At 43.4% G+C, this 24,317-nt stretch overlaps 1 protein-coding gene across 1 annotated transcript; it reads left to right on the forward strand.

Annotated features, from left to right (window-relative positions):
* The first annotated feature begins 1,404 nt into the window (after positions 1 to 1,404).
* On the forward strand, positions 1,405 to 24,105 carry cenatac (centrosomal AT-AC splicing factor). The gene is made up of 11 exons (XM_033049559.1): positions 1,405 to 1,673; positions 7,180 to 7,346; positions 8,636 to 8,734; positions 9,663 to 9,729; positions 12,464 to 12,526; positions 16,304 to 16,362; positions 17,199 to 17,316; positions 19,941 to 19,980; positions 20,749 to 20,835; positions 22,317 to 22,449; positions 22,674 to 24,105. The coding sequence occupies exons 1-11, from the start codon at positions 1,506 to 1,508 to the stop codon at positions 22,732 to 22,734; spliced, it is 1,062 nt and encodes a 353-aa protein (XP_032905450.1). The 5' UTR covers positions 1,405 to 1,505; the 3' UTR covers positions 22,735 to 24,105.
* Positions 24,106 to 24,317: the final 212 nt, after the last annotated feature.

A 24,317-nucleotide genomic window follows, 5' to 3' on the forward strand; every position in this document is an offset into this window, starting at 1 on the left:
AGTTACGTACCGCCACAACAGATCAACGGTGGATGCGATCTCGCTGGCCCTCCACTCCGCACTGGACCACTTGGACAACAAAAACTCATATGTCAGGCTGTTATTCATTGATTACAGCTCGGCATTTAACACAATCATCCTCTCCAAACTGGTTACCAAACTCGCAGAACTGGGTCTCTGCGCATCCCTCTGCAACTGGATCCTCGACTTCCTCGTCCACAGACCAGTCAGTTCGTATTGGTGGAAATGTGTCAGCCTCGATAACAATCAGCACGGGAGCACCTCAAGGCTGCGTGCTCAGCCCCCTGCTGTACTCACTCTATACCCATGACTGCGTAGCGAACCACAGTGCGAACTCCATCATCAAGTTCGCTGACGACACCACTATTGTGGGGCGTATCACTGATGGGGATGAGCCAGAATACAGAAGAGAGATCGAGCAACTGTCCATATGGTGCCAGCGCAATAACCTGGCCCTCAACACCAGCAAAACCAAGGAACTGATTGTGGACTTTGGAAGGAGTAGGAGGGGGACCCACAGCCCCATTTATGGTTGAAAGGGTCAAGAACTTCAAATTCCTGGGCGTGCACATCTCTGAAGATCTTTCCTGGTCCCAGAACACTAACGCAATTATCAAAAAAGCTCATCAGCGCCTCTACTTCCTGAGAAGATTACGGAGAGTCGGATTGTCAAGGAAGACTCTCTCTAACTTCTACAGGTGCACAGTCGAGAGCATGCTGACCGGTTGCATCGTGGCTTGGTTCGACAATTTGAGCGCCCTGGAGAGGAAAAGACTACAAAAAGTAGTAAACACTGCCCAGTCCATCATCGGCTCTGACCTTCCTTCCATCGAGGGGATTTATCGCAGTCGCTGCCTCAAAAAGGCTGGCAGTATCATCAAAGACCCACACCATCCTGGCCACACACTCATCTCCCTGCTACCTTCAGGTAGAAGGTACAGGAGCCTGAAGACCGCAACAACCAGGTTCAGGAATAGCTACTTCCCCTCAGCCATCAGGCTATTAAACCTGGCTCGGACAAAACTCTGATTATTAACAACCACTTTCTGTTATTTGCACTTTACCAGTTTATTTATTCATGTGTGTATATATTTATATCATGGTATATGGACACATTTATCTGTTTTGTAGTAAATGCCTACTATTTTCTGTGTGCTTAAGCAAAGCAAGAATTTCATTGTCCTATACAGGGACACATGACAATAAACTCACTTGAACTTGAACTTAAATGCAGCCCAGTGCTTGTGTGAACTTGCTGTGATTTTGTTGCTGTTGCTGTGGCAGCCTCCGGTCCTTCAGCACAGGGGGCGCTGTCGGGCGGGGACTCGCATCCTCCCCCCCCCGTCTTAAAGGCGAGGTCCTGCGGCGCGACCTTTAATGATTTCGCCGGCGTTTAATGGGTTCGGCGGTGGGACAAGGACGGCCTCTGTGAGCGGCTGAATCCTCGGCGTCCGGGGAGCGGCGGCGGCGGCGGCGGCTTCGCGATGGGAAAGAAGAAGAGGAAGAAGTCGTCCTCGGCGGCGGCGGCGGAGGAGGAGGGGCCGGTGTACTGCACGGTGTGCAGGGAGACGTGGTTCGGCGGCCGGGGGCATGTACACGGCGTGAGGCACCAGGCGAGGCTCGGGGCGCTGCTGGGCCGCTTCGCGCTGAAGGTGAGCGGCTCTTAAAGGCGCTGTCCCCACCACCCCTCCCCCCCTGCCCCGATAAACGTCGGCCAAACACACGAAATAAAAGCCAAGCCAAGTGTGCAGATGCTGGTTTACACCACAGGTAGACACAAACAGCTGGAGTAACTCAGCGGGACAGGCAGCACCTCTGGAGGCTTCCCCACAGCCATCAGGCTATTCAAGTTCAAGTGAGTTTATTGTCATGTGTCCCTGATAGGATGAAATTCTTGCTTTGCTTCAACACACAGAACATAGTAGGCATTTACTACAAAACAGATAAGTGTGTCCATATACCATAATAGGTCTGAAGAAGGGTTTCGGCCCGAAACGTCGCATATTTCCTTCGCTCCATAGATGCTGCTGCACCCGCTGAGTTCCTCCAGCAATTTTGTGTACCTACCATAATATAAATATATACACACATACGCACCTGTCCTCCACTATCACCCTGAGCATCGGCACACCACAGGGCTGTGTACTAAGCCTCATGCTCTACTCCCTCATCACTCACGACAGTGTTCCTGCATTCGACACCAACACCATCGTGAAGTTTGCAGACGACACAACAGTGATTGGGCTGATCACCAACGGTGATGAAACAAAATACAGGGCGGAGGTGCAGAACCTGTCGGACTGGTGCACACCTTAACAACTTGTCACTAAACACCTCCAAGACCAAGGAGCTGATTATTGACTTCAGGAGGTCCCATTCTGGAGAATACGCCCCAATCTCCATTTACGGGGAAAGTGTGGAGAGAGTGTCCAGCTTTAAGTTTCTGGGCACTCACATTTCGGAGGACCTCACATGGTCCACCAACACCGCTGCGCTGGTCAAGAAGGCACAGCAATGACTGTTCTTCCTGAGGACATTAAAAAAGACTGGTCTGCCCCAACAGCTGCTGACAACGTTCTACCGCTGCACCACAGAGGTCTGTTTCAACTACTTCCCTCCGGCAGACGTTACAAGGCCTTCTATGCCCGAACCTCCAGACTCAGGAACAGTTTCATCCCAAGAACTATAGCGGCTCTGAACCGGCCCTAATGAGTGCCCCCCCACCCACCCCCTTTGGACAGTCTCCCTCAGATGGTCACGTCAATCAATTCAGCTTGTTTATTTATGTATTGTATTTATTTACCTTTCCTGGACATCAGTGGAGCTGCACACTAAATCTCGTTGCACTGACGTGCAATGACAATAAAAGATATATTATTATTATTATTATTATTATTATTATATTAACGTATGGCATCTCTGTGTGGTATCTCAGCTGCACGGAGGCGGAGAGGAGAGCTCTTCAGCGCGTTGTCCACAGAGCGCAGAGGATCATTGGGACAGAGCTACCAGCCGTGGAGGGCATCTACCACACACGGTGCCTCAGGAAGGCCGTCAGCATCCATAAAGACTCATCACACCCCTGTAACGGACTGTTTGAACTACTTCCCTCCGGCAGACATTACAAGGCCTTCTACGACCGTACCTTCAGACTCAGAAACAGCTTTATTCCAAGAGCTATAGCGGCTCTGAACCGGCCCTGCTGAGTGCCCCCCAACCCCCATGGACTGTCTCCCTCGGATGGTCATGACACACAGCTTATTTATTTATTTTACTTTTCTTTTTCATCGGTTGGAGCTGCACTGTTGCATCTTGTTGCACTGATGTGCAATGACAATAAAATATATTATTATTATTATTATTACATGAATAAATAAACTGATAACGTGCAAATAACAGAAAATGGGTTATTAATTATCAGAGTTTTGTCTGAGCCAGGTTTAATAGCCTGATGGCTGTGGGGAAGCAGCTATTCCTGAACCTGGGTGTTGCAGTGCTATTAAACCTGGCTCGGACAAAACTCTGATTATTATGAACCCATTTTCTGTTATTTGCACTTTATCAGTTTATTTATTCATGTGTGTATATATATATTATGGTATATGGACACACTTATCTGTTTTGTAGTAAATGCCTACTATGTTCTGTGCTTAAGCAAAGCAAGAATTTCATTGTCCTATACAGGGACACATGACAATAAACTCACTTGAACTTGGGAAGGAATGGCTGACGTTTCGGGTCGAGACCTTTCTTCTTCAGACTTCATTCTACATTTTCGTTAATCAACGTCCCCTTTGATCCCTCACTTTCACTCCTCGCCCTTCCATATCTCTAGTTTCTCTTTGCTCTGACACTCAGTCTGAAGAAGGGTCTCAACGTACAATTTAATCAGGAGTACAGTCAAATTAGTCGGTGTTCTAGGATGGGGGTGGGAAGGAGTGAGAGAGGAAACACAAGGGTTACTTGAAGTTAGAGAAGTCAAGATTCAAGAGAGTTTATTGTCATGTGTTCCAGGTAGGACAATGAAATTCTTGCTTTGCTTCAGCACAACAGAATATATATATATATATATATAGTAGGCATGAATACAGAACAGATCGGTGTGTCCATATACCATTATATAAATATATACACGCATGATTATTCATAACATTGGGTTGCAAGCTGCCCAAGTGAAATTTAAGGTTGAAAGATGTCTGAAGAAGGGTCTCGACCTGAAATGTCACCCGTTCCTTCTATCCACAGAAGCTGCCTGTCCCCCTGAGTTACTCTAGCATTTTGTGTCTTCTAGCTTGAGTCAAGCCAAGTATCTAGGAAGGAACTGCAGATGCTGGTTTACACAGAAGGCAGGGGCTTGGGGGGTGTTCTGGAGCAGAGGGTTCTCGAAGTGCATTTACATAGTTCCCTGAAAGTGGCATCACAGGTAGATGAGGTGATCAAAAAGTATTTTGGTACTTTAGTCTTCATAGTTGACATAGAAGTTGTGATGTTATGTTACAGTTGGACAAGATATTGGAGACGATGCATTTTGAGTATTGTGTTCAATTTTGGTTTCCCTGCTATAGGAATGATGCTAAAGCTGGAAAGAGTGCAGAGAATAGACACAAAAAGCTGGAGTAACTCAGCGGGACAGGTAGCATCTCTGGAGAGAAGGATTGGGTGACGTTTTGGGTCGAGACCCTTTTTCGGACTGGTTAGGGATAAGGAAACGAGAGATATAGATGGTGATGTGGAGAGATAAAGAACAATGAATGAAAGATATGCAAAAAAAGTAACTATGATAAAGGAAACGGGGCATTGTAAGCTGTTGGTAGGGTGAACATGAGAAGCTAGTGCGACTTGGGTGGGGGAGGGATAGAGAATATTTACGAGGATGTTGCCAGGACTTGAGGGCCTGAGCAATAGGGAGAGGTTGGGCAGGTTAGGACTTTATTCCTTGGAGCGCAGGAGGCTGAGGGATGATCTTATAGAGGTGTATGAAATCATGAGCAGGAGTGGGGATAGGGTGGATGCACAGAGTCTTTCAACTCACAGGGGAATCAAGAATGAGAGCATGAATCCATTTTGTTCCTACTAAATATGAATATACTTGGATAATTGTTAGCAGAAGATTTCCTAACTCAGCCCGGGTCTCTGGTGCTGTAAGACAGCAACTCTGCCACTGTGCTGCCCACGAGATGTGTGAACAAATCTCAGATGAATATATGTTTTCTGCCCTTTAAAAGAATAAGTACATTTATGATTGTAGAACTGCAACCAGTGGAAACCCACTGAGCAAAGAATAACTTGGTTCATTCAACTGTTCGATTGGCATTTGAGGGTAAACAGTTTTATTTACACACAGACATAATAAACTTTGATTCATAGAGGGCTCCCAACCACAAACAACTAATCATGTTCTCCAGAGATGCTGCCTGACCTGATGAGCTATTCCAGCACTTTGTGCCTTTCCTTAATAGACAGCTCCCTTAATGTTTATCATTAAAAAAAAATACTATCTAAATCAACTGCTGTGGTTTTCATTTTGTTGAGTGGTGTCATTCAGCTATTGGCATCAAGACCATTGGCAAGAGGTGACGCCAGTCATAATTCAGTCGCTGTTTTTAACCTTCAAAGTATAATCAGAAACATTTTGTGTTTTGCTTAGAACTGTAAAAGTGTTATCGCAGAGCTTTGAGAAGTAAGTGACCTTGATGTATTGCTGGCTTGGGAATTGTACTCTATAATTGCACAGTTGGCCTACAGTAGTTTAGCAAAGTACTCATTGCTTGAGGTTCTTTTATTCTATACTCGACTCGACTCGTAATTAGAAATGTCTTTTGCATTTTATTTGAAGTTGCATTCAAGTAATTTGACTTTTGTAAAGAGCCGGGAAAGAAAAATACAACATTTTATTCTTAATGTACCTTCATCGAGACAATGATTCCAATCTTTACCCAATTGCAAGGTCATTATTCAACCTTCTGCCTAATGAATATAGGCCAAACAAACCTGTTCTTATTAACTGAAACGAAGGCTCTAATTTCAGATTGTTTAAGAAGGAACTGCAGATGCTGGAAAATCGAAGGTAGACAAAAGTACTGGAGAAACTCAGCGGGTGCAGCAGCATCTATGGAGCGAAGGAAATAGGCAACGTTTCGGCCCGAAACGTTGCCTATTTCCTTTGCTCCATAGATGCTGCTGCACCCGCTGAGTTTCTCCAGTATTTTTGTCTACCTCTAATTTCAGATATTCTCTGAAGTTTTGATTTTTTTAAATAGGCAGGCCCTCACTCATGTGTTCTGTGTGTTCAGAGCAATGGGATATAGCAGGTGGTTTGATGAATATTGAATTGTTTTCATGATTTGGGATCTTCATTGTAAGGTACAAATAATTTAATCAGCTAACCATCAGATACCTCTAGTCTGATGCACTGGGAAATCCATACCAAAAAGGTTAGAATAAAAAGCACAAGCCAAATTGTTAAATAAACTGCATGTAGCACTTAATACTTTTCCCTTCCAAAAGCCATCAATCTCAGTTCAGGAATTGACCAAGTCCCAGCAGCTTCTCTGGGGAAGGGAGTTTCAATTATCTTAAAACATCTTAAGTGGAAGATCCTTGCTCTTTATAATCACTCCTTTATCCCTGTTCCTGCTGCTTGCTGTCCTCGGTGTGAAATGTTGTTGTAATTCAAAGTGGTTATTGGAGATCAATTGAGGGATGCAGTGTGGAAATGGGCCCTCTGGCCCACCAAGTTCCTGCCGACCACCGATCACCCATTTTCACTAATTCTGTCATCCCACTTTCGCATGCAGTCCCCACACAATTGGGGAAATGCACCAATGAACAAGCCTGTTTTGGGAATGTTGGGAGGAAACCGGAGCACCCGGAGGAAACCCAAATGGTTACGGGGAGAACATGCAAACTCCACACAGACAGCGCCCAAGGTCAGGATCGAACCCGGGTCACTGGCGCTGCGAGACTGTGCTGCCTGCAATCGACCAATCTCTCCTTGTATGGCGGTCCCGCCAAGCGAGGAATCAGTCTCCCTTTACATGAGGAGACCACAAATGCTCACAACACTCCAGGTGTGGTCTCACTGGGGTCAGGGATGATTGTTGCCGTGAGGTGATGGTCTCTTCTAAAGGTCGTCACTGTTCAACTCCCCCCTCCCAGGTTGAAGAGGCACGTAAGACTCTTTCACAAGTGAAAGTGGAGAAATACGACTTTACCCGGCACGAGGAGAATTTCTGGTGTCACTGCTGTAATGGAGACGCGAAGAAGCACATCACGAATGAAAGCCTTGCCGTGCTGTACGGAGGACTGCTGGAACACTTTGCAAGGTACAGTATCTGCAATTTTTTTAATAACTTTATGCTGTGTGTAGTCCAGTTAATAGACAATAGGTGCAGGAGTAGGCCATTCGGCCCTTCGAGCCAGCACCGCCATTCAATGTGATCATGGCTGATCATCCACAATCAGTACCCCGTTCCTGCCTTCTCCCCATATCTGCTGTCTTTAAGAGCTCTATATAACTCTCTTGAAAGCATCCAGAGAATTGGCCTCCACTGCCTTCTGAGGTAGAGAATTAACCGAGAAATTACAGAGTTGTGGATGTAGCCCAGTCCATCACGCAGACCAGATGGCCCACATTTGACTCCATCTACATTTTATGCTGCCTCAGAAAAGCAGCCAACATTCTCAAAGGCTGTAAGAAGGAAGTGCAGATGCTGGTTTGCACTGAAGTTAAGACAGTAAAGGCTGGAGCCACTCAGCAGGTCAGGCAGCATCTCTGAAGAAAAGGAATAGGTGACGTTTTGGGTCGAGTCTGATGAAGGGTCTCGACCCGAAACATCACCTATTCCTTTCCTTGAGAAATGCTGCCTGAGTTACGCCAGCTTTTTGTGTTTAATATCAAAGACTTACCCCACCCCTGCCATACCACCTTCTCCCCTCTCCTGTCAGGCAGAAGATACAGAAGCTGAAAGGCGCACACCACCAGACTCGGGAACACCTTCTTTCCCTCTGCAATCAGGCTTCTGACCAATCTTGCCTTAAGCTAGGGTACTGTTTATGAAAGAACTGGAGTTTCTGGAAAAATCGATGGTAGACAAAAATTGCTGGAGAAACTCAGCAGGTGAGGCAGCATCTACGTAGAGAAGGAATTGGTGACGTTTCTGGTCGAGACCTGAAACATCGGCAATTCCTTCTCTCCATAGATGCTGCCTCACCCGCTGAGTTTCAACAGGATTTTTTTGTCTAGCTTTAAGCTAGGATACTGTCTGATTTACCTCTGTCCTATTGTGGATATTGGACCTTGTCAATGGATCTGGTGCGCTACAATGGTGAGGACTCTGATCTGCACTCTGCATCTTCCCCTTTGTTCTACCTATGGTACTTGTGTTGACTTAATTGTATTAATGTACGGAATTTCATCTGACTGGACAGCGTGCAAAACAAAGCTTTCCATTGTACCTCTGTGCACATGACAATAATAAAGCTAAACCTAGCCCCTGGTTGGTCCACCACGGTGTAAAAATGTTACATGCTGACTTAATTTGCAACAACATAGGAAGCTCTCGCATTTGGGGTTGTTCAACCACTGTTAATTATGTTTCAAACTTCATTGCAGCTTGGAACACTTAAAACAAACCAACAAATTCTGGTGGGAACATAAAGCAGACAAAAAGTTGAAAGAGAAGTTTCTGCTCTCAGGAGATGTTTATGAAAAGTAAGTAATGGATCTCTGCTCTGTGTTGCATTGCCGAAAACCGAGGTTTGCATAAATCAGCAATCAAATCAGCAAATCAGCAATAAAAGGAAACCGATCAGTAAGTGTGAATGTGGATTTTCCATATTGTCTGAAGGTTTCAGTAGTTCAGTTTAGTTTGGAGCGACAGCACAGAAACAGGCCCTTCGGCCCACCGAGACTGCACCGACCAGCGATGCCGGCACATTAACACTCTCCAGCACACACTAGGGACAATTTACACTTATACCAAGCCTATTGTCCCTAGTCTGGAGTGTGGGAGGAAACCGGAGATCCTGGCAAACCCGCGCGGTCACGGGGAGAGCGTACAAACTCTACAGACAGCATCCATAGTCAGGATCGAACCTGTGTGTCTGGTGCTGTAAGGCAGAAACTCACCTGCGGCACCACTGTGTTGCCCAACTGTAGTATGTGTCTGCTTTTCATGGCTCTCAGTCTCCTTGAGTTAATTTCCATTCATGGGTGAATGTTCTGATCACATTTGATAAAAAGCATTGCAGCAGATTAGATAGAAAGCATTGCAGGTTAGTAACTTAATTGGCTTCTGTAAATTGTCCCTAGTCTGTAGTTTGGGAAAGTGGGATAACATATGGCTGATAGACACAATGCTGGAGTAACTCAGCGGGACATGCAGCATCTCTGGAGAGAAGGAATGGTTGACGTTTCGGGTCGAGACTGAAGAAACGTCACCCATTCCTTCTCTCCAGAGATGCTGCCTGTTCCGCTGAGTTACTCCAGCATTTTGTGTCTACCACGGACCTATTTATTCCGACACTTTGTTTCCTGTTGACACAGAACAGAACAATACAGCACAGGAACAAGCCCTTTGGCCCACATTTTAACTGCTAACGCCTAAGCTTTATCCAGAATTCTCTTTTCATTTATCAAGGTTCAAAATAGCTGTCGCGAAGGCAGTGGAAAACTACGAAGAGAAGGAAGATGACTATATTAAACAGGTATGGGGCAGTTAAAATGGATGCAAGTGAATGAGCTGCTGTATATGTTATTGAGGAATTAGCTGCAGTTTTGGGTACCATTCCCTCCTCTTGATTCAGTTAATTGTAGGTTAAAACAATGGTTCTCACATGAAAATAAACTAAACTCAAAACTTAAACTATTCCCTGGAGTTGCCATATTTTGGATGCAATCCCTTGTTTCGTTGAACCTGTCCATATACCTCCTCGCTCGCCTCTATCCAGGGACCACAGCAGTCCTGTCCATATACCTCCTCGCTCGCCTCTATCCAGGGACCACAGCAGTCCTGTCCATATACCTCCTCGCTCGCCTCTATCCAGGGACCACAGCAGTCCTGTCCATATACCTCCTCGCTCGCCTCTATCCAGGGACCACAGCAGTCCTGTCCATATACCTCCTCGCTCGCCTCTATCCAGGGACCACAGGAGTCCTGTTCATATACCTCCTCGCTCGCCTCTATCCAGGGACCACAGCAGTCCTGTCCATATACCTCCTCGCTCGCCTCTATCCAGGGACCACAGCAGTCCTGTTCATATACCTCCTCGCTCGCCTCTATCCAGGGACCACAGCAGTCCTGTCCATATACCTCCTCGCTCGCCTCTATCCAGGGACCACAGCAGTCCTGTCCATATACCTCCTCGCTCGCCTCTATCCAGGGACCACAGCAGTCCTGTCCATATACCTCCTCGCAAGCCTCTATCCAGGGACCACAGCAGTCCTGTCCATATACCTCCTCGCTCGCCTCTATCCAGGGACCACAGCAGTCCTTGAGGTTCACGTGCACCTCTTCTAACCTCATCTGCTGCATCTGGTGTTCCTGATGTGGCCTCCTGTACATTGGCAGGTCCAAATACTTGTGCTCAGTACGCCACAGCTTGGATTTCCCAATTGCAAACTGTTTAAACTCCCCTTCCCACACTGTCCTTAATGTTCTGGGCCTCCTCCATTGCCAGAGTGAGGCCACGTGCAAACTGGTGGAGCAGCACCTTGCATTCCGCTTGGGTAGCTTACAACCCAACAGTATGAACACTATATTCTCCAATTTTAGGTCACTAAACCCACCCCCTCTTTCTTTTCACCCCCTCTCTCCCCTGTGCCTCACATTGACTAGCAAATATTTCTCCTCCTCCCCCTCCTTTTCCACCTACATACCATCTTCCAGCTTCACAATCACAACTCTTCTATCCTTCTGTCTCACACCTTCTGCCTTTCAGTCTCTGGCCTTTCTCCAACCATCTGCCCATCAAAACATCCTCTCGCCCAGGCTTTGTCCTGCCCCTCTCCTCTTGCATCTTTCTTCTCTTGTCCCCTCCACCCCCACTCACCACTATCAGTATGAAGAAGCGTCCCGACCCAAAGCGTCACATATCTACGTTTTCCAGAGATGCTGCCTGACCTGCTGAGTTACTCCAACACTTTGTGTCTTTTTTCCCCGTAAACCAGCATCTGCAGTTCCTTGTGTTAAAGTATTAATTATTAATTACTGTTCACTGCCCACTACCTCATTGCTGTTTCTATGAAGATCTCTTTGTGCAAATTGTGTGCTGGCTATAACAGTGACAACAAAAAATACTTAATTGGGTATTTAGCTGTTTGGAATTCTGATGTTTTTGAAAAACACTGTAAATTAAAGGTTTTTGTTCATTACTGCATATATTGCTCATGTCATCTCCACTGCAGTGAGGTCTGGAGCGTTGCTGTGGAGACCAAAGATGATGGGAAAATTGCTGGGTACATCATCTGGCTTTTCTATGCAACGCCTCTCAGCCTGTATCAGTTGATGGTTTAGTTGCCTTGCCTGCCTCCACTCTAAATTATAAGTGGTGCATGGTTAATGGAGGCACAGTGGGAGATGTTTGGGGGTGAAACAAACAACTTGTTTCCCAAATAGAAAGTTGTTTGTATTAACCCCAACATAAAATATCCATCGCTTCTCTCAACCATCTAGAACTGTTTGGAGGAAATTCACTCCTGAATTTAAGTGAGAGTATATATTTTTTTATAAAGAGGAAAATGTAATGTTAATGTTCAATTAAAATGTGAACGTGGAGAGATATATTTTGCATAATGCAATGGGTTTTATGACTTGAATTTAAATTTATTTATTATGCATATATGGAAAAAGCAGTGCTGGCCAAAAACTCACCTTCTACTGGGATTCTTTAAACTTTGCTTTAGACTTTAGAAATATAAATACAGACCCTTTGGCCCACCGAGTCGACCATAGATCACCCAGTACACTAGCACTATCCTACTCACTAGGGTAAATCTACAATTTTTACCAAGGCCATTTAACCTACAAACCCACATGTCTTTGGAGTGTGGGAGAAAACCGGATCACCTGAGGAAAACCCACGCGGCCACAGGGAGAACGTACGAACTCCATGCAGACAGCACACATAGACAGGACCAATCCCGGGTCTTTGGTATTGTAAGGCAGCAACTCTACCGCTGAGCCACCGTGCCTCCCACTGTCACAGCTAGTTGTAGTTACTGCTGCAGATAATATCTAAGATACTCGAGTTATGATTGTATTTGGAGGAATTTCTTCTACTAATTTAACAAAGAAATGAACAATGCCATTTTACTTTTGTGTGTGTGTTTGTTGCTCTGTTTAATAGTTTGTACATTTGGGCATTATTTTCTGTGCTGGCCCCTTGAACCTTTACACCAGTCATGAGTGACTTTGGTCTTTTTTTTTAATTTTCTCTATAGCAAGCAGAGTACATTCGCGAAGTGGATCGGAGGAGGCAGGAGGTAGTGCAGGCTGCCTTTGAGGTTGGTTTTACCTGGATGAGCCTGAACAGTATCCATGGCAACTGTTGTATTTTACATCAACTGATCTATAAATTGCACAATTATTATGTCAGATCAAAATTAGGCACCTAGTTGGTTAGCTGTAATGGCAGCGTGGAGTTAAGCCTTAGGAAGATTAGTCCAAATGCTACTTCAGCTGATGTTTGCAAAGAAAACCCTTCCATTTCTGCAGCACCTTTCATGCCCTCAAGAGGTCAACAGTGCATTAATAGTGCACACAAGTTTAGTTCCCCGCACACAACTTTGGTTCTCTGCACTATTAATGCACTGTTGACCTCTTGAGGGCATGAAAGGTGCTGCAGAAATGAAAGGGTTTCCTTTGCAAATCCATGAAACTGAGTTTCTTGCCATCAACAACAAGCCTGCGACACTCCTCCCTTTTCCTCTCTAGTTTCTCCACCAACGATTCCTACCTTTAAGAGTATCTTATTTGCTGATGTAAAAGAAAGACAAGATTTGAGCTGGCATGACTCCGTCCCATTGCGGAATTGTTTCAGAATTCAGATACTGATGCGGCACGGTGGCGCAGCGGTAGAGTTGCTGCCTTGCAGTGCCAAAGTCCCAGGTCCGATCCTAACTACGGGTGCTTGTCTGTGTGGAGTTTGTACGTTCTCCCCACGACCTGCATGGGGTTTTCTCCGGTTTCCTCCCACACTCCAAAGACGTACAGGTTTGTAGGTTATTTGGCTTGGTTTAATTGTAAATTGGCCCTAGTGTGTGTAGTATGGTGTTAGTGTGCAGGGATCGTTGGTTGGCGGGGACACGGTGGGCCGAAAGACAGTTTCCGCGATATTTCTCTAAACTAAACTAAACTAGTTCAAGTTCAAGTGAGTTTATTGTCATGTGTCCCTGTATAGGACAATGAAATTCTTGCTTTGCTTCAGCGCACAGAACATAGTAGGCATTTACTACAAAACAGATAAGTGTGTCCATATACCATAATATAAATATATACACACATGAATAAATAAACTGATAAAGTGCAATAACAGAAAATGGGTTATTAATAATCAAGAGTTTTGTCCGAGCCAGGTTTAATAGCCTGATGGCTGTGGGGAAGTAGCTATTCCTGAACTATTCCTGAACCTGGTTGTTGCAGTCTTCAGGCTCCTGTACCTTCTACCTGAAGGTAGCAGGGAGATGAGTGTGTGGCCAGGATGGTGTGGGTCTTTGATGATACTGCCAGCCTTTTTGAGGCAGCAACTGCGATAGATCCCCTCGATGGAAGGAAGGTCAGAGCCGATGATGGACTGGGCAGTGTTTACTACTTTTTGTAGTCGGGTGGTATACTCGGGTGGTATAGCAGAATAACGCCTACCTCGCCCAGTTCCTGTTGGAGGATGGGTTTAGTGATGGATTAAAAAATCCTAAGCAATGATCCTTCACTATATTACAACCAAAGTAGCCCAAACTGTAACAACTCTGACCCAAAGCCTTAACTTCCAGAGTGTAGATTCACAAATTTGACCTCTTTCCTTGTAAAGTAAAGCAATTACTTGAGGTAATGACTCTGAAATAAGATTATATTTTTAACCACATTGTTCTATTCTATTTTGTTCCTCCGTTACTCATCTAATTCCTCACTCGTTATTTTGAATGGAGAACGGAGAACATTTTTTCATTCTACACAAGGTTATAGAGAATGAGAAATTAAATGAATTTCACCCTGTACATTGTATGATTTTATATTTAACGTGTACATTTCGTCAAGGAAATTTTCAAATTTGGAAACTATTATCCATGGAACTATTATTCCCAGGCATAGGCTTTGATTTCAAAAGCAAAAATAGAGTTGGTTAAATTTCGGGATTTGCTGTTTAAAACATGATAAAAATTGTTCAGAGTTACAATTGGAAGATTGATTCGTGATCGGGGCAGCAGAGTGGAGCAGCTGCCTCAACCACCAGAGACCTCGTTGATCCTAGCCTCTGATGTCTGTGTGAAGTTTGTACATTCTCCCTGCGACTGCATGGGTTTTCTCCGGGTGCTCCTGTTTCCTCCCACATCCCAAAGTCGTGTGGGTTTGTAGGTTAACTGGCCTCTAAACTCGCCCCTTGTGTGCAGGGAGTGGATGCAAAAGTGGGATAACATAGAGCTCGTGTGAACAGGTGATTGATGGTCAGTGTGGGCCGAAGGGCCTGTTTCCATGCTTATCTTTTAATCAATCTACATTTGGGAGAGACTGGTATTTTGCATTATCTACCTGCTTTTATTAAACAATGCTTTTAACATCCATTAAACAGTTTATAACATTTGTTAAATTGTAAATCAAAACGTTATCAACACATTGTATTTTCCTACAGGTGTGCTTTTTTCCCCCCTCTTGTACAGTATTTGGAACAATATACAGCATACTTAAAGAACAAGGGGCTAGCAAATATAACTACAGTAATTCATAAAAATAACATTGAACTATGAAGAAATCTGTCATTATGCAAAATATAAGTACAATGCAGGACTTTCAAACTGGACATTTTGTGGTTAAATGTAGGAGAAGGAGGAAAATTAAATGCTTTTTAAAAATTGATGGAATATCGATGAGCTTTTGGCTTGCCTTCATAATCTTTTCCTGCCCGCCCACCAGCTATTTGTACATTTACTATTCATTATGATTCTAAACCCTTATGGCTTGGGTAATCTATGGATTTGCAATTCATCTGCGATGTATTTTAAAGCAGGGTGTGATAGCCTCTCTCCTCAGTTCTTGAGGCTGAATGATTCTCCATATTTGCGTTTAAAAACCACGTCCCTCTATTGATCTGTCAGGTGGTTGAGTAATGTGTGAGGGACACTTGTATGCCCAGCCCTGAACCTGCCGATGCAGCCAAGAGCAGCAAGGCTGTTCCCCAAATAGAACAAAGCGAGTTTATGTAATATAGAATATGTTGTGGGTTATTCCCAAAGATCACCCTGTTCCGACACAACAAAACACAGTATTAATTGTGAATGCATGAAGGCCTCGGAGCAATTTGCAGATGTATCATTTGGTGCTTTGCAATACAAATCCACCACCGATTTGTTTGTTTTTTTAACTCCCCCAGCAACTGATGGTCTCGCAGTTACTTTAATCCGGACAAATTTCCAAGAGCCCACTTCAAATTCCCTGGGAGGGCACGTGGGCACTGCATGTGATGTTTAAGAAAGAACTGCAGATGCTGGAAAAATCAAAGGTAGACAAAAAATGCTGTGGAAACTTAGCGGGTGAGGCAGCATCCATGGAGAGAAGGGTCTCGGCCCGAAACGTCACCTATTCCTTCTCTCCATAGTTGCTGCCTCACCCGCGGAATTTCTCCAGCATTTTTTATCTACCTTGCGCTGCATGTGATGCCCGCTCTTCCTGGACTGTCCCGAACGAGTTATCTGTTTCCACCTGCTGATGATCGCTCCGTTTTGTGCAATTCTGAGCTTATTTTGCTTGCTCTTAATCCTGGCTGTGGCTTCTAAGCAAAGTCCAAGTGACAGTCGTGGTGTCAAGCATTAGCACGTTTAATTTACTTTTAATATTTGTTTTATTTAAGTTTCTTTCAGCCCACGGGGCTTTAGAGACATGGGAGGGGTATAATTAGTGGGTCAGAGGTGTATTGTCATTATTACATGGCCTCTGCTGGTGCTGCAAAATGGATAATCAGGCAAGGCTCTGGAACCAAGGGTGCAGCACAATCGGTGGTGGTCCTGTAGTTATTTTAACATAGTGTTTTAAGCTTTAAGAAGCATTGATTTTTCCTGAATCAAAACCAGCCACAGACAGAGCAACATTCTATCGATGGACTCCTGGCGTTTGCAGCCACTCATGATGGGTAAGAGTATTTTGTTTCCATTTATTTAATAAATACTGGTGTGTTGTGGAACTGTTTAAATACTATTGCCACCAGAGTTGTGCCGATGAGCAATTTTCAACAAGATCAGCAACTGACTTCAGAGTGAGAGAGGAAAATTCTACCCAGGTTCTGCTCCTGACTGGTGCCCATTGTAGGAAGGTTCATAAGTGATAGGAGTAGAATTGGGCCATTCGGCCCATCAAGTCTACTCCGCCATTCAATCATGGCTGATCTATCGACCTCTCAATGCCATTCTCCCCAAAACCCATGATACCTGTATCAATTGGATATAAAATCCAATGGAGAACGGCAGTACATTTCTTCATTCTACACAAGTTTATAGGGAGCGAGAAGAGAATTTATATCACGTTCAGTAAAAGGGCTGCTGTGAATACCCGATTGGCATCTAGTAATACTGTGCCATGACTTCCAGAGGGTTGATGAAACTGAAAATGAAAATAGTCTTGTGTTCCCAATAATTATGCTCCCAATATGCTTATCAATAGCATGACTTTACTGGATGGTATGCAAAATAAAGAATTTCACTGTACCTAGGTAAATACGATAATAAATTATTATTGAATTGAGCAGAGCAAAACAACAATATGCTGAGTTAATAGCGAGTTAGATTCTTGATTTTAGTTAGCCTGCATTAATCTGTCAGTGTGTTATTCCTCAGGCCAACCAGCCTATTAGTACCATTAGCACGTACAAATCTTGCCCCTCTCCCCTCCCCTAAAAAATAAAATTGATATTAATCTCAGTTAAGGTAAAGAGAACTGCATTTTTACAGAAAATATTTGTTTCCCTGCAAGTCATGTTCTTGGAAGCTACATCGCCGAACAGGCAGAAGCTGGACCAAGTGGAGTGAATAACACCAGTCATTCTGGTGACATGACAAACGGACATGCCTTGACTTTCATTGGTAACCAGGTGATGTGTCCATGTGTAGTCAATGTCAAATTAAGTGCTAATGTGTCGTCGTTTGTTGCTATCCAATACACAAGTATAGAAGGTAACAACTCTAAAGCCACTGTAGCCAGTTCTATTGCATTGAGCAATGGAAGTGAATCACTCTCAATGCTGTCTGAGGGGAACCATGCATTTGTTCGTCCAGCCTCTTCCACTCTCGCACTCCCTGACTTTCAAAGCTGGTTGTTGCATGGGTATGAAGCTTCTACCATGTGCGTCTCCAGCTCTTCGCCTCTCTCTTCCGCCAGACGTGCTGAGTTACTCCAGCACTTTGTGTCTATCTTTGGTGTTCCCAACTGCTTGGTTTATGCTAATGGCATTTGTAACTCCCAAGCATTAACCTTCACTCGATGGCACCATGAGATGGTTTATGTTGTGTATTAATCCAATATTTCTGTTCCAGAATTCCCACTACCCTCTGGGTGGAAAAAGTTCCCACTTGGGTTCCTGTTACATTTTCCCCCTCACTTTAAACCCACGTCCTCTGGTCCTTGATTCTCCTACCCTAGGTAAAAGACTGCATTCATTCTATCCAGCTTATGACTTTATACACCTCTGCAAGATGAGCTCTCAGCCATCTGCGCTCCAGGGAAAAGAGCCCCAGCCTGTCCGATCTATCTCCTTATAACTCAAGCCCTCCAGCCCCTCTATATCTGGGGGCTTCTGATCTTGAGGTAACATATCGCGTGTACAGTTCCCCAGGTGAGTTGGGCAAAGGATAGCGGCCGGGACGGGAGCAGAGAGGCTTGCCCTGCCCTACGGGTGAGTGTGGGACGGGAGTTTAGAGCAAGAGAGACGAGGCTGCTGTCTTGCTACGGCTCACACCGGGGCCCATACACCGACACGGCAGTCGTCTCTGGTACAGGGCAAGGCAGGTGGCATGGTGGTAGCTTGTGACCAACCACACATAGGCCTGAGCAATCATAGGATAAACGGCAGCCTGGGACAATATGGGAATAGACCCACCCACTGCTGCGGGGCCTTTGCACACCTCCGTTGAACGTCACACACAGCATCCTCCTTCCACCCTTCCCGCAGCGATGAGAGAGGTGTATAATAGCATGAGCAGGGTACCGAGAGCGCAGTGTGTTACCCAGGGCACTTTGGGTAAAACACAGGACATAGCTTTAAAGTGAGTGGGGGAAAAAAATTAATAGGAACCTAAGGGGGATATTTTTGTTGAAGGGGACCAAAGGGTAATTGAAAACCTTGCAATAGGTAATTAGGAAAGTAAATGGTATATGTTTGATTTTATTGCAGGAGTAAAGGCATGACACTGCAGTTACATGGGGCCTTGTTGAAACTACACCTAGAGTATTGTCTGGTTTTAACCTTGTCTAAAAAAGGATATCCTTGTCACTGACAAACAGTGATGATTCAGTAAACTAGTTCCAGGAATGATTGGTTTATAATTAGAGAGATTAAGTAGTTCAGGCATGTATTCCCTGGAGGTCATTAGAATGAGAAATCTCTTTGAAACAACAATTCTTCCCGGGCTCAACATTCACGATGCAGGGAGGATATTTACGCTGGTTGGGAAGCAGAGGTTACAGTGTCAGAACAAGTAGGCTATTTAGGATTGAAATAGAACTTTATAATGAGATGCTTGGTGGGTATTTGCACAGGTTAGTGGAGTTTATTCATTCAGAACACAAATCCATTTCTGGACAGTAAGACAATTCTAGGGATATGAGGATAATGAGGACAATGAGGTGGAAGATCAGCCTGAACTCAATGAATGACAGAAGAGTCTCGAATAGTTGGGATTGCCTGTTTTTGCTCTTGTTTGTAATCACCAGCTCTCCAATGTCAAATTCTGCACTCTTGGCACCAAGCAATTATTTTCTTAGTTTTAACATGTTTCTGGAAAAATACTTCCACATATATCCTTCCCTCTGGCTTTACATTTCACTCCTGACACAATTTTGTCTCCTTGTCCCCATTTTGTATCCAGCCATTGTTTAACCATCTGCCAATCCAAATCTCCCTCACCTGTACCCACCTATCACTTGCAAGGCTTCATCCCACCCTCATCTCTTTTCTAGCTTCCTCTGCTCTCCATCCCACCCCAAGACAATCAGTCTGAAGAAGCGTCCCGACCTAAAACGTCACTATCCATGTTCTCCAGACATGCTGGCTGACCTGTTGAGTTACTCCAGCACTTTGTGTCCTATGCAAGATTCTAGCATCTGCAGTTCCATGTGTCCCTGGAAAAATACTCCAAGCTAAAGTAGTTGCAGTTTTTTAAAACAAATTGATCAAAACCCTTCTTTTAAAGACTCTTTGAACAATTGATTTTGTTCTGAGTAAAAATTTATTTGGGCAATGCTTGCATTGTTGAAAGCCTTCAAACATTACGTTCGATGTGAAGTGACCACATTTATGTAAGTGAATATGAAGGTAACTGTCCCCTGAAGTATGGTCACAGGTATTTGCAAAGATCAGTACAACACTGACATTTAGGAATATATATTTTGGCAGTTAATTGATTTAAAGTAAATTCAAAATGTTCAATGTTCTAAAGTTGTTGATCTGCGATTTTGTCTGTTCAGAATTTAGTTAATTTTTCTGTTGGCTTTCTACAGTTCCAGATATCAAAATCAGAAGCTGGAAATATTCACACAGGTGATGTATACATTATGGAGCTTTTTTAGTGTTCTATATTCCACAATATATTGACTAATATTTTTTGTACTGGGTTGGGAAATGATTGTAAAATATGGTGGGGGGGGGGTCGCAATATGCGGTGGGGGTGGGTGGGGAGTGATTGCAATATGCAGTGGAAGTGGGAAAGGCTGTCGGTGAACAAACACTCTCAAGCAGAGTAATAATTAGCATTTTTAGCTATGATTGAAAATTGGTGATGATCACACTTGCCTGAGAGCTGTTATTGAACACATTATTACTCGTCTGTGATAGTTTGCACTGCATTTCACAGTGCTTCATGGAGGTTTGCAACACCCAATGGGTCAGGTAGGCAGGCATGTGTGATAAGAAACAAATGCTACCTGACTCCTGGAGTGTTGCAACATTTTCTTGTATTATTTTCGATTTACACCTAATGTGAAGTGGAATTGTCCAATCCCCTAAATGTACCGATAATTTCTGTTTTCACTATTTGTAGAAACCTGAAAACCCATGTTCACATTGAGCATAATTTGCTACTTTTATAATTTCTCATTTTTTGTTCCATGTCATGACTTCTCTGCAGCCTATGCAGCTTCTATCTTTTGAAGTTTGAGTTTGCTGCTCTACATACGAGAGGCTAACTCCCCTACTGGGGTCTTTGATTATGCATATAAGCATCAAATATCCTACCCATTGATGGTTATAAATTACTTTATTTCAGTTTAAACCTTGCCAGAGGCTAATGTGCTCTACATCTGACTTCAGGTGCAACTCCACCATGGCTTCTTGAGGAGGAGGATGCAGAAACACCAAAACCAATAGGACCTTCTTATGAAGAGTTTCTCCAGCAGAGTATGTGTTTGATATTTTGAATGGCTAAGTTTTCCTTTATTTACTCCTGGGGGTGTGGGCAACACCGGTAAGACCAGCTTTTAACTAAACGAGGAACTCCAGATATTGGTTTATACCTAAGATATACACACAGTGTTGGAATAACTCAGAGGGTCAGGCAGCATCTCTGGAGAAAAAGGAGATGCTGCCTGACCCGAGTTACTCCAGCACTTTGTGTCTACCAGCATTTAACTGTTCATTCTATCTAGATAATCCTGGCGAGCAGCTTGGAGAACTGATTTCTTGAAATACTAACAAAACAAAAATGGATTTGGGCAAAGAATTCAATGAAATTGCTGGGCTGTAGGGAACTGACACTCATCGGAACTGTTCGAGAGTTGGAAAAAATTTGATTGGCCAAATTGCCTCCTGTGCTAGAACAACTCGTAGTTCAGTGAATGTTAGTGTTGCTAGAATACTTTTACTTTGCTTATCAGTAACCTGGGTGTAAAACATTAGACCTTTATTGATTAGGGTGTTATATCAATACTTGTTTCTTAGCCAATTCCATTATTTTTCAGTTTGTTTTTAAGATGGTTCAGTGAAAAATCCAAGTATAGATTTAATGAGTTAAACGTCATGTTTAACTTAATCACTCCAAACTCATGCACGTTAAGCTAGCAGTCATGTTCACCCATCACACAACCCCATCCATGTCTTGCAGCAAAATTATCCTAATTTTCAAATTATGCCAGGGTTTTCTCATTGTTACATTTACAACCCCTTACAGCCCCACAACCTTGTGATTCCTTTAAGAGTCAAGAGTGTTTTATTGTCATATGTCCCAGATAGAACAATGAAATTCGTACTTGCAGCAGTATAACAGAATATGTAAACATGGTACACTGTAAACAATATAACGAGAAAAAATGGGCCTCCACTTTTAATTAATCCATGTTTGGTTGCTATGCTTTTGGTTTCCCAAATTCTGTAACTTCTTGCCCACTCAACCGATCTGCTTCACTACAATCCTTAAACCACCACTTTGTAAAGGCATATTTTTCTGATGCAACTTAGTCTTCATTTGCTTGTCCACAGTTCTGTGAAGCACTTTTATTTTGGCCTTCAAATAAGCCCCACTCGATATTTTCCCTTTTATAGCCTAAAACCATCTCTCACACTGCTGAACTGCAGCTAAAGCCCTTAAAACTATTCCATTGGTTCTGGTTTCAACCTTTGAAAAGGTGATGCACCCAGATATTTTATTCCAGTGAAGTGCAATCCTTGATGCATAATATTTGAAGTGCAAGGGAACAGGCCAGATCGATGACATAATTACCAGTCTGCAAACAACACGCCATTTTCTGTTTGAAGAGGGTCTCACCTCGAAACGTCACGCATTCCTTCTATCTGCCTGTTACTCCAGCATTTTGTGTCTAAATACACCATGTTCTCTATTTTTGTTTGCTGGTACTTTTCTTTTGAATTTTTTCTAATTTTAGAAGAGAGAGAGAAACTGAAGAAACTTCCTCCAAATAGAGTTGGTGCCAATTTCAACCACTTGTCAGAAACAGATGATTCCTGGTTGCCTTCGTTTGGCAGAGTGTGGAATGATGGCAGGAGATGGCAATCCAGGTAAGACTTCTTGCTGTTCCCCACCTAACATAACCCCATTTCTAAACCATCCCACCCCATATATAACTAATGTACATTCCCTACGTCCCAAAACTCCAAATCAAACTATTGTTCGCCTAACCCCTTCCAAAGCTTTTGCTTTGGATAGTTCAATGTGGTTCCATTACTGCTTTTAAATGTACATGGTAATGAATTTTGACCACCCCTCAATTTAACTTTATTAGGCATCAGTTCCGGTTGGAAGAAGGCAAGAAAAGCAGAAAGCGCAGAAGAGATGACCAGTAGAGCTGATGTATTTAAACTGAGCATAATGGCTGCTTTTGGAATGTGTGGTGTACTTTGTAAATGGAACTAAATTGCACCAAATGTTTGTCAAATTCATAATTGAAGTCATTTAATAACTGCTCGTTATACTTTGATAATACAATTACTTGGCTGGGATTGAATGGCCCGTGATAGCACGAGTACAGGCCATTCCTGGGTAACGAACATGTTGTGTCTTTGCAGACATCCATAAAGTAAAAAAATGCACAAAACTTGCTTTCACGGTACTCTAATAAACAGAAGCATTTAAGTCTGATCAGATAGATCACTAAGGGGAGGCAGAGGATACTAATTCTGTAGTTTTGATTTAAATAATTGTGAGAGCTTGATCATATGAGTGTCCACAAATTAAGTTATGTAATTTGAGGAATGGCCAGTAAGCCTGAACAGCCTTGGCCCAACCTTGTGAATAGATTTCCCTCAGTGCTGAAAGGACAAATTTTATCTTGCTAAATATAAATGTAGTCCATACATCCATTTAATATTAAGCATCATCTACAGGCTCTCACTCCTGTGAAATAAATGCCTAATACAGATATAGCAATTGAGAATTCCATCCTTGCATGCGTTTGGGCAACTAAATAATTACAATTGTTTAGGCAATTTGCAATTGGAGCCATTGGCATATAGCACAAAAATGGGCAGTTTGGTCCAATGATTTTGCACAGATCTACACTAATCCATTTGCATGCATTAGGTCTGCATCCTTCAATGCCTTGACCATCAAGTACCCACCTGAACATTCCTGAAATGGCATTTAATCACCACCTATAGCAACAGTCCCAATATCGTTTCTCTCATTTTGAATATTTGCATTATTTTTGATAACCCCTACCATGGGTAAAACGATTCAACTATCCCTTCTATGCATCAATTTTCTCTTTCAGGTCACTCATAAGCCACCTTCATTCCAGGGAAGCAATCTCTCCCCATTAATAAAGGCCTCCAATCCAATGAAGATTGTGATGAATTTCCTTTCCATTCCTCTCTCGCACAAGCTCATCCTAAGTGATGAGAGCTGTGCACAACACTCCCCAACTGCACTCTAACCAATGTTTTGTAGTTGCAACAAACTCCCATTTTAATTTTCCATGCCCCAATCCACGATGGTAAGTTTTCATTATCTCATCCGCCTGTGTTGTGATGGACTTAAACCCCAAAATCTTTGTTCAACATGTACTGCTCTACCATCGACTGTGCCTGTTGTGCCTCATTCAACTTCCTGAAATGCATAACCTGTAATGTATATTGTTGTCCAAGTTCAGCTCCCTTGTTGCAGTGTCTTAGCAGTTAAAATAAACATTGCCAGTTTACTGGCAGCTTGTTCAATAATTTAGGTTTGAAATTTATCCCAACAAACCATATTTAGAATCATTGCTCGTGCAGCAGTCTAATCCAACGGAGGATAAATGATTGTGCATTATCTTAGTGGGAAAATGCTAAAAAGCCTAAAGGGCCACTGTTCACAATTTACCAAAAATCATTATCCAACAGCCTATAAAACTGTCACCATCATAGAGGAATGTAATTAATGGCGGTATCTA

Source organism: Amblyraja radiata, chromosome 33 (assembly GCF_010909765.2).
Source record: "Amblyraja radiata isolate CabotCenter1 chromosome 33, sAmbRad1.1.pri, whole genome shotgun sequence".
NCBI lineage: Eukaryota > Metazoa > Chordata > Chondrichthyes > Rajiformes > Rajidae > Amblyraja > Amblyraja radiata.